Source organism: Bactrocera latifrons, unplaced genomic scaffold (genome assembly GCF_001853355.1).
Source record: "Bactrocera latifrons isolate USDA-ARS-PBARC rearing strain unplaced genomic scaffold, ASM185335v1 scaffold_117, whole genome shotgun sequence".
Lineage (NCBI taxonomy): Eukaryota > Metazoa > Arthropoda > Insecta > Diptera > Tephritidae > Bactrocera > Bactrocera latifrons.
Window position 1 is genome coordinate 237,997 of NW_017534597.1, and position 10,697 is coordinate 248,693.

A 10,697-nucleotide genomic window follows, 5' to 3' on the forward strand; every position below is an offset into this window, starting at 1 on the left:
TGAACGAAAGTGCAAATTTAAACTCCAATTTGAAGAAAAAAGTTTACACCATTAAACTTGCAACTTTTGGGTAACTTGCTTTACAGTCACATACAGGAGCTTATATTGAATCAGAATTACACACAGAGCCCAAATGCCAAATCATCCCCAAACAAAAGTCTGTGTGTCCGCACGTAGACAGCGCAAACTTTTAAGCTTAAACAGAAATAGCAGCACTCTCTGACACATATACACCGATACATTTGTATGTTACGTACATTGGTATGTATGTGATGTAACGCTTAAAAGTATGCTACAAGAATGTGAGTGGAATTAGCACCCAGTAGGAAATAAGTGATGTCGAAATGCGGGCTTGATAATGGGACTTAGTTTGTATTTTGTGCTGTTGATTCAGACAAGGCTGACGCAAATCCTTTATTATAGTTATATGTAAAATTAATATTACTGTTGTAAATATAATGTTTCGAAACTTTTGTAATATAAGCATACTATGTCGTTTTTATAGCAATTGTAATTGTGACCTTGTAAATATTGGGCAGTCGAAAAAGTCTTTTCGTATCTTTTTCAATAGATGTCGTTGCAGTCGTATCCATTGCTACCAATCACATTGTGTCATGCCATAGAGTGTTGGAAAGGAGAATTTAAGCTCCATGTAATAAAAAAAAATGAAGAAATTCGGGGAGGTTGAAAAAAAGTTACAACTGTTCAAAAATGACTGAAAATAATGAAGAAATTCGCAATATTTTGAAAAAAAAGAGAAGAATGCCATGCAATCCACCAAGGAAATTTGTGAAGTTTGCGGAGACGGTTCGCTCCATTTTGTTCCGAAAATTTCGAAATTTTGAATTACACTGATGGAATAATGTCTCTAGCAAAAAAATAGCAAAAAGTGGTCGACCAAAATGGTATACAAATATATTTATTTATTATTATAATTATAAAAAATAAGTTGAAGTTTGATTCGAAATACGAAAAGACTTTTTCGACTACCCAATATGACTACAATTTTGTTCATCAAATTACTTTTACTAAAATAATTTTGCAAATCCTAAGGCCTCGTGTGAACTCCCTATTGGAAAATATACCACTAGCAAACTAGTGAAACAGAAAATTATAATTTTTAATATCTCCAAGTCTAAGAAAAAGAGAACTTTTCCATGTTATTAATTAATTTTCCTACCCGGCATGATTGTAATTCGGTCTTCCATTTCCTTTTCTATCACTAATGTGTGCCAGTGTCACAGCACAAACATACTATTACATATAAGAGTCGCACACCCGTAAACATCCGCATTTGTTTTTGTACATTTTTTGCTTTCACATCAATTTATTAATTTTCTTTTGCTTCCGTTTCGTAGTGCGTGGGTTGCTACTCACTACCCCGGTGAAATTTATATACATATGTAGAAGTGTCAGCGAAAAGCTTTAATATGTACAGAGCTTTCAAGTTTAGCGGTGAAGGGAATATTTCATGGTAATTCACGCCCACGTCAGAAGTATAAAAAAGACAATGCGAAATATTTTATGTATGCCCATGCTATTCATAATGATTGCACCAAACTAGGTATATTTTATACGAGCAGATAATTGAAATGAAGACTATAGCATTAAGTGAAAAATTAGTATTCGACTGTTTTCACCGTATCAAATTTTTATAGATTTTTGCCAACTGTAGAAGAAATAAAATTTATATTAGTCTAGAAACTTGAAAAAATCGAAATTTTTCTTTTCATAATTCCATAGTTTTGATATTCAAAAATTTTTCAAAACTCAAATTATTTTTAAAGTTGTAGCCATTTTAGTGACGTGGCAACTAGACCGGTTGAACGAACTATCATTTATTACGCTGCCCGAAATTTAACGTAAAACTTTAAACGCGTTTTTTCAAAACTCCTTATTTTTTTTGATGCGGAGCCACAATATCTGAAGTTCTAATCAATCGATATATTTGAGATTTGGCATGAATATTCTTTAAATATTTATATCTCTATCACTAGAAGCAACTAAAAATAAAAATTTGAAATTTATAATATTGAAAAAAAAATCGACAAAATTGAAATTTAAATTAGTGAAAAAATCGACCTTTTTTTTTTTGAGTAGCCGCCATTTTATGGAAATTTTTTTTTTTTAGTTTTGCTCCTTCATAACATAGCGACATTCGTACTCATTAAGAATCTGTCATTGTTTTATATTTCAGATAACGACAAGGGTAGAAATCATGGCGATGAGGACACGGGCTCTTTTTTCCGCCCTTTTCTCTAAGGATGTACAACTCGTTGAAAACATTTTTTTTATATTTTTTGAAATTTATTTTGTGTACTCTTCTAAGTTTAATAAACAAATGATAAAAAATGGACAGCAAAAATATCGAGTGTTTCTTTTTTATTAATTGTGGAAAAAAGCTCGAAATTCGATCCTCTAGACTAGAATACCCTCTTAAAACTCGATCCGTTTCGAGCAATAAACAGTGTTTTTAAATGTTACGTATACGCCGTGTAGGAGTTTTAAATATAAATTTTTTTTCGCCAATACTTTTATTAAATTGGTAATTGTTGGCGTATGGGTAATATTAAATAAAATATTATTGCATTATATTTTATTTATTTGTTTGTGAGTTCCTTTTTTTCAAATTTTCAACACTTTGCTATCAGTTTTGAAGTCTTTAGCTCAACCATTTCCCCTACTTCTTTTACCACTTTAAGCTACAAACGATAACCAGAGATATATCATTTTGTGGTTTAAGCCATTATACCCAAACACACTTGTAATTGTAAGCTTTTTTGTTAATCTAGCCACACATAAATGTAAGTATATTGTTTTTTTATTGGTGAATACCAACTATTATTGGCTGTCATTGACCAAGCGAAACACATTGTGAACTTGCCCTTCGTCCTTGTGAGTGGGCTTTGTAACTAAACATTGCATATATTTTTTTTATGTGGTTGCATAGTTTGTTTTCAATTGTTTATATTTTTTTTTCTTTTCTTTATTTATTTGTTTTGCTTATTTTCGATTAGTTTCCCTTTCATCATTGCATTCAAAAGCAGAAATGAGAAAACAATGTAAAAGTCACTTTATTTTTGTTCACTTTCCGCTGCGTGCTTAAGTTGTCTTACACACAAACCAGATATCTACTTATGTACAAATGATTGTTTTACATAAGCATTTATTGTTGTTTTTGTTATAATGACGGTTTCATTGTTATGTACGGTAGTAATTATAGGATAGTGTTTAATGAGTTCCGCCCAACACTTTACTTACGGTTACGTTTACAGATATATGTAGGTATATATTGCGAAAAGGCTTTGTTGGAACAAGGGTTAAAGAATTTATTTATATTGAAAATATATAAACAAAAGTTAAATGTTATCCTTCTTCTTCAAGTTTCCATTTTAGGCCTAACTAGAAATCTCTTATTACACTTTTAAATATCATAAATATATTGTACTATAAAGGTTTATCAAGTACAATTTAATTTTTCCTTAAAGTTTTTAATAAAGTTCTCTTAATTATATTATCAATACAATATTTTAAGTTTCATCATATGGGCCAGCATTATGTTGCCCTTTCTTTGATCAAAACAAGGCTCCTTTCGGTTACACCAAAACTGAGGTGACATTGTTTAAGCGGATAGATATGGAGCATAAAACGAACATGATCAAAGTTTTTTTAAAATATTCTTCATAAGTTATAAAGCAAATATTGGAAAATCACATATGCAAGTGCTGATTTCTATTAGTATTTATCCAAAGGTAGCAAAAAAATCACTTTAAGCAATTAAAGTTTCTAGTTTTTATGGAAAAATTCGATTAAAAATTGTTAAATTGAAACATCCAGATTTTAACCACATAAGTTAAAAGTTACACATACATATATAATTTCCATCAAGCTTCCTTTGAGTTACAAGTACAAAATTATATAGTTCCCCCAAAAAATTTTACTCTGGATCCGCCTCTTCATGTATGTTACATTCAGTTAATGCATGAATAAAAATCGTTCACCCTTGTAAGAAACCCGTTCTTGTTTTTTATATATTTACAGTACTGTGTCGAAATTATACTATTTTAATCCAAGTAATCAGAAAATTGAAAGTGCAAAGCCAGCTTTAAAAATATATAGCATAGTTTCTGGCTGTAAAAAATTTTCTAGACAGCAGATAATTGAAACACATTATACTATCTCCGAAGTAAGAAGATTTACCATTGACTACTTTTCTCTTCAAGCATGAATTACAATATATATGCGCACCGAAAATGTGTAGAGAATACAATCAGATCCTTAGAAATAACAGCTGTTGATTATAATTTGTATTTTAATAACATAATTCAGGCGCACCCAAAGATATACTATCTGCATTTGTACAAATGTATTATATTTTCATTTGTTCACCAGTATTGTTATGAAAAGGTACAAACCGCATTTGTTGCCTTGCTCTCCTCTAAGTGAAAAGCATTTTTGCATGAATGTTAACAAAAAAAGTTATTAAGTAAAGAGTGAGGTCAGTCTGGGCCCAAGAAAAGCCTGGATTCAAACAATATCGACGAGTGATGCATATATATAGTGCATTATGTATATGTATGTACATACGAGGTTTGTGCAAAAAGTTTCGCGAATTTGAATTTTCGCGCGCTACGTGCATTCGATTTTCGATTTCGATTACTACTTATCTTGCTTGGACGGGTTTAAGTTTGTCTTCCATTTTTACTCACTTTCGAACAAACACAGCGTCGCGTTGGCAATACACTGGAGTTGTTGAACTCAGTTACGAATATTGGGTTTATGGCTATGACATGAAAACCAAAGATCAATCATCCCAATGGAAACTCCTTAACTACTAACAGTTTTCTTCGATTCAGGGGCGTCGTGCATCATGAGTTCGTGGTAAATGTCGTACCGTTAATTAAGGATATTGCCTGTAAGTTATGCACAGTTTGGGTGAAGCAATCCACCAGAAATACCCGGATTTGTGGAAGAATAAAGTTTGCTTTTTGCGCCATAATAACGCTGCTGCTCCCACATCATTGCTTGTGCGGAAATATTTGGCGAAAAACGAAACATAAATAACAACGGTACGCTAGGATTGAGAAAATAAAAACTTCATAGAAGGAGAAGCTAAACAAGATCACCAAAAAATACTTTTATGGGTGCTTTCCGGATTGGAAAAAACGCTGGCAGAAGTGCAATATATTTGGGAGGAAGACAAAATAGAATTTAATCCTGAATAAGTAAATAAACACCTTCTTAAGAAACACAAAATTCGGGATACTTTTTGAACAAACCTCGTAGCTGTTTGCTTTGACATCGAAACATTAATATATACATATTCTGAAAATACAAGTGTGTCGGTATGGCGTATTGTGGTCGCTTCTAGAGCGTCTATTGGTACTTAATGACAGATCAAATAAAATGAAAAAGAAATATGAGCTTAAGCAAAGAAAAAGGTGTAGCAATAAATTTGATTGCTTAAGACAAACTAACTGCAGGGAGGCGTAGTAAGAAAGGTAAATACTAAAGAAAAGGAACAATTGGCAGACTTGTAAGAATAGCAAGGGAACAAACAAATTATTAGTCTATATACATATATGAAACTATGTTAGTGAGTGGAGATTTATAAGTAACATTTTTAAATTGAAACAAATTAAACATTTTTTTTATAGTAATATGTGTATATGAACAAATTTATATGCTGCACTTAATATAAAAATGTGTATATAAATTTTATATAATATGTAAACCAAGAAATTTCAAAATGCTTAGATATAATATCAAAAACATACAAAAAAAAAATTCGTTTCTCAAAATAATAAAAAATGTTACAAGATAGGTAATTACATATTCAAAATTCTAAAAACTGTAAAAATTCACACTTCTTCAATAGTTAGGCAGTGCGTATGAGTAAATTCTGTTAAAAACATATAGGTACATTAAATACATATTTAAAGCTGTAAATTAATGGTAAATGCTTAAAACATTTTATTTAACAACAAGTGCCCTAAAATGGTCTTAAAATTAGAAATAGTCGTTAACCTGTTAAAAAAACTTTCTAAAATACAAAAATTAAGTTGAAGTAAAATCTCCACTCAATTAATAATAATTAATATATTAACGCAATTTGTGTAAGCTCACAGGTATCGTAATACAGTTACATATTTATAAAACATGAAAATGCCGAAATAACTCTCGTAAAGCTTTTTGAAAGCTCACCTATATGGCTTGTAATGCGCAAAATCTTTGCTCACTCAAGTCATAATGCGTACATATTTATTTGTGTATGTATTTGTCAATGTGTATGAGAATAATAAAAGCTCTGCCATGCCCCCAAAATGCGCCGCTAACGCACATACCAGCAGCTCAGCTTTTCGTTTGCTTTTTTATTGTTATTGTATGGTTTTGCTGACGTCGTCGATGTCTTACTCGCCTTACTTTATTACTTTTTCACTTTATCGCTCATTTATTTTGCTCGTTATATTCGCGTACTTTCCGCACAAATTTTCGTGCAAAAGGCGTATAAACTCTGCTGCGTAATTGTGTTAGTATGTATATGGAATAGGCACGTATATATATACATACATATGTGTATCTGTACACTATTATCTCATTTGAATCGTCTGAAATATATGTATATACATATGTATATTATTTAGGCGTATAAATGTTTTATTGTATTATAATGTATTTGATAGCGAATACACAGATGTTCCTCACGCATTTGTATAACATACTGATGGTTACATACATATGTGAAGTAAAGAAGAAAAAGTTTATGCCCAGTTCTGATTCAATGGGTATGTAAAGAAGCAAAATTGCCGCATTTGGGGCGAAGAGCAATCTGAAGTTCATTCAGAAAAAAACAACGCTTTGGTGTGGTTTGTGGACCGATAGGCAGAGATGCATATTTTTTGAAATATAATGGCGATGAGAACGCAACCAACAATAACCCCGTTACTGCGGCATGATAACCGACTATTTGACACCTGACATTGAAGCTAGTGATCTCAGCGACATTTGCTTTCACAAAGTCGGCGCCACTTCCCACACATCGCATTAATCCATGGATTTACTGAGAGAACACTTCAGTGAGCAGATAATTTCACGTTTTGCGCCATTACCACCACCACCATCTGAGACGTAGCCACGGCCAACATTTGAATGAGATAATCTTCAAAAAAAAAAATGCCCTAGAATGTTTTTTCGATTGAGAATAGAAATTTTCCATTAAATTTAAAGTTTTTGTGTTTTCTTTCTTTAGAAATTCGAAAAGGTTCACCTTTTATATACTTTGTAAATATGTATGTATATATACTATCTTCATCACAACTCTTTCTATTATACTAAAAATACCGTGTACCGGACGGTCATAGCAATCGTGGCTATGCTAGATGAAGTACGAGTTGATAATGAAGCACTTAGTTCTATTTGGTAATAGTAATTGAATTCCACCCAAATTAGATCTACATATGTATGTATATTTTTAATTACAAGCATACACAAATATTAACCATAACTATGCGCTTACGTCAGTATTGAAGCGCTGATCGCTGACCGGTGGTTCAATTAATTGGACGTCACCATAAATTTATGTGCTCATTGCTGCATAACATATGTACTTACATTCAAACATACATAAATATGAAAATACTCGTACATGCATAAAGTACATATACATATTTATATGTATATTCTATGTATATACATACGTACATATTTATTACATTTTAATTGAGCGATGCTCTACTCGCGGGTACTAGTACAAAATAATTAATGTGAGCCATAACAGCCATTGAAGATAAGAAAACTTATGACCATACACACATACAATTATTTGAATTACAATTATGTAGATTTTGACAAGAATAAAAAAACACTTAAATTAATTAAGTGTAGCAACTTACTCTTAGATTAAAATGATAAAAAAGTTGGGCGAGGCGTTTCCTTCTTTTTAAGTATTCTTCTATAGACATTGCTCTGCCTTTTATATACAAATATATAATAAACTATATATGTATGCACGTATATAGCTAAGCATCCAAGTTTTTTTCATTTTTATTGTCATTAAAATGCAAATAAATATAAATAAGCTTATTATAGCTTATTTGAGATTGTTTACATTTTGTCGACAGAAATAGATTCACAACGAGAATTATCAAAACAAACCGTAAAAATGGAAATATACACACATACATTTGTATATATAGTAAACACTAATTGGTCGAAGTTATTGCAAGTTTTAAAAGCATAATTTGTTTAACAAGACATAATGAAAGCTGAGCTGGATCCGACATATTCACCATAAGATTTTTTAGAACAAGAAAAAATGTTAACTTCGGTTGCACCGAAGCTAAATACCCTTCACAGGCGCATTTCTGTTAGTAACTATATGTTCAGTTTGTATGACAGCTATATGCTATAGTTAACCGATCTGAACAATTTCTTCGCAGATTACATTGTTGTCTTAGAAAATAATATATACTAAATTTCGTGAATATATCTTGTCAAATGTGAAAGTTTTCCATACAAGCATTTGACTCCGATCATTCAGTTTGTATGGCAGCTGTATGTGTTAGTGGTCCTATATCGGCCGTTCCGACAAGTGAGCAGCTTCTTGAAGAGAAAATGACGTCTGCAAAATTTCAAAACGATATCTTGAAAACTGAGGGACTAGTTCGTATATATACAGACAGACGAACAGACAGACAGACAGACGGACATGGCTAAATCGACTCAGCTCGACTTTATATAGTTTGTAGAGTCTAAGACGCTTCCTTCTGGGTGTTACAAACTTGGTGACAAACTTGATATACCCTGTTCAGGGTATAAAAACGAAAATTTTTATACTCGTATGTAGTATATGGGAGTTGGATAGCATCGACCCGGTTTTATCTATTAACTAATATCATGCCACATACTAAAAACATGTCCCCTGAGTTTCACTAAGGTACCTTACATACAATCATACGGAAAAAGGTCAGCCGGATGTTTGAAAATCCTGATATTAGTTATATAGGGGTTAAGTCAAGTTTTCCAATTAAATTTAGGCACAAAGATATACTGTTATGAGCAAAACATGTTCTGCAGTTTTCATTGAGATAAGTAAAATATTGCCATATATATCCAGCATAAAATAACTCAGAAGTTCGCAAAATTTTATATTAGGTTTATGGGGGCTCAAGATAGTATTGACCCGATTTAACCCATTTTTGATATACAGAGATACTACTGCCAGAAAAGGATTCTCTCTGAATTTCAATTGTATATTCCATACATTGATCAATATTTTCGGTCAAAAGACAAGAATAGATACAAGAGAAATTTTTTTGGTCATAAGATGGCATATTCTAAAGACATTATTCGTGCAAATTCTTTCCCTTTCTAGATTTATACAATGGAAAGTGAAAGAATCTAAGGGAATTCAAAATTGTGTTACATGGGAAGTAGGCGTGGTTGTAGTCCGATTTCTCCCACTTTTGCACTGTGACATAGAAATATGAAAAAAATTTCACACTGTCGGTGGAAATTCTTATACAATTTGTACTCAGCAGTTTGGTTGTTATTGCTTAAGAGGTTTAGAAGATATGTACATTAAACTTGTTAGGGGGTGAGGTCACACCCACTTTTTCAAAACTGTTTGTGATCCGATAAGAAGCACGCATACCAAGTTTCATTAAGATATCGCAATTTTTACTGAAGTCACGGACGAATACACGGACGGACAGACAGACAATCACCCAGATTTCAGCTTTTCTCGCCATCCTGAATATTTATATATAATATATGTATGTAACCCAATATCTATCTCGATTTAGGTTTTAGGATCTCTAGAATAATATATTTGAAATATTAGTGAAAGTTATTTTATGTCGAGAAATAATAATTTTGAAATAACTTCATTGTCAATCAGTCTGCTTGTCGAGTTAAATTTATAAGACCATTAATATAAATATTGTTTAACTCCCACTAAAACGATAACCGATTAATATTCCTAAATACAGTTAAAATTGTTTTCGAAGAAAATATGTAGCTAATGTGAACTGTAATTTCATTGGGTATGGCCTTTAAAGCAAATTCAGAAGAAAATATTTTTAAAAAAATTGTAATATTTTTGGTTAAAAGCTTACAGCAAAACCCCAATGTGCAGTGCGATGATGAAGTGGCTGGCAGAAGATTGCAGTTTCGTCCTAACAAACAGAAAGAAAATTTTAAACAAATTTACCGATTTACAATAGAATTTCATTAGATAACAATAGCCAAGTTGGGGAACAGCAGTACAAAAGTTACCAAAACATATATGTACATAGGTAAATATTTACATACATATATGATTAAAAATTATACAAATGAGGAAATATTTAAATGAAATATGGATGAAGAAAATATTTGGATCAACCTTCAGTACGTACTATGCAAGTAGGTATACTGTATATGTATTTTTATTTCCATCACACCCAACCATATATGAACGGGAAAAATATAATTACATCGCTAAGCAAAGCAGTTAAAAATACATACTAGGGGTGTCCTTATTTGTAAGGGGAAATTTCAAAGCGTTTATATTACAGTTTCCCGGCCAGAATTTGGTTCCTTTATATATTTAAAGTAAACAGTTAAAATTTGGGGTCAATACGATAACATTTAGTAGGCCCGGAAGCCACCTGAAAAATTTAATAGTCAGTATGGGCAAATATTGTACATTTTTATTT

At 31.6% G+C, this 10,697-nt stretch overlaps 1 protein-coding gene across 10 annotated transcripts in view; it reads right to left on the reverse strand.

Moving 5' to 3' along the window:
- The window catches only part of LOC108978086 (uncharacterized protein ZK1073.1), a 50,933-nt gene that overhangs the window by 26,196 nt on the left and 14,040 nt on the right, over nucleotides 1-10,697 (reverse strand). For 5 of the 10 annotated variants that reach the window (XM_018948201.1, XM_018948200.1, XM_018948203.1 and 2 more), the window contains one exon: nucleotides 10,116-10,175. The exons of the other annotated variants lie outside the window; for them this stretch is intronic. In XM_018948201.1, the coding sequence (XP_018803746.1) occupies nucleotides 10,116-10,175 (60 nt within the window). Of the gene's footprint in view, nucleotides 1-10,115; nucleotides 10,176-10,697 lie in introns of those variants that run through there. 10 annotated transcript variants of the gene reach the window in all.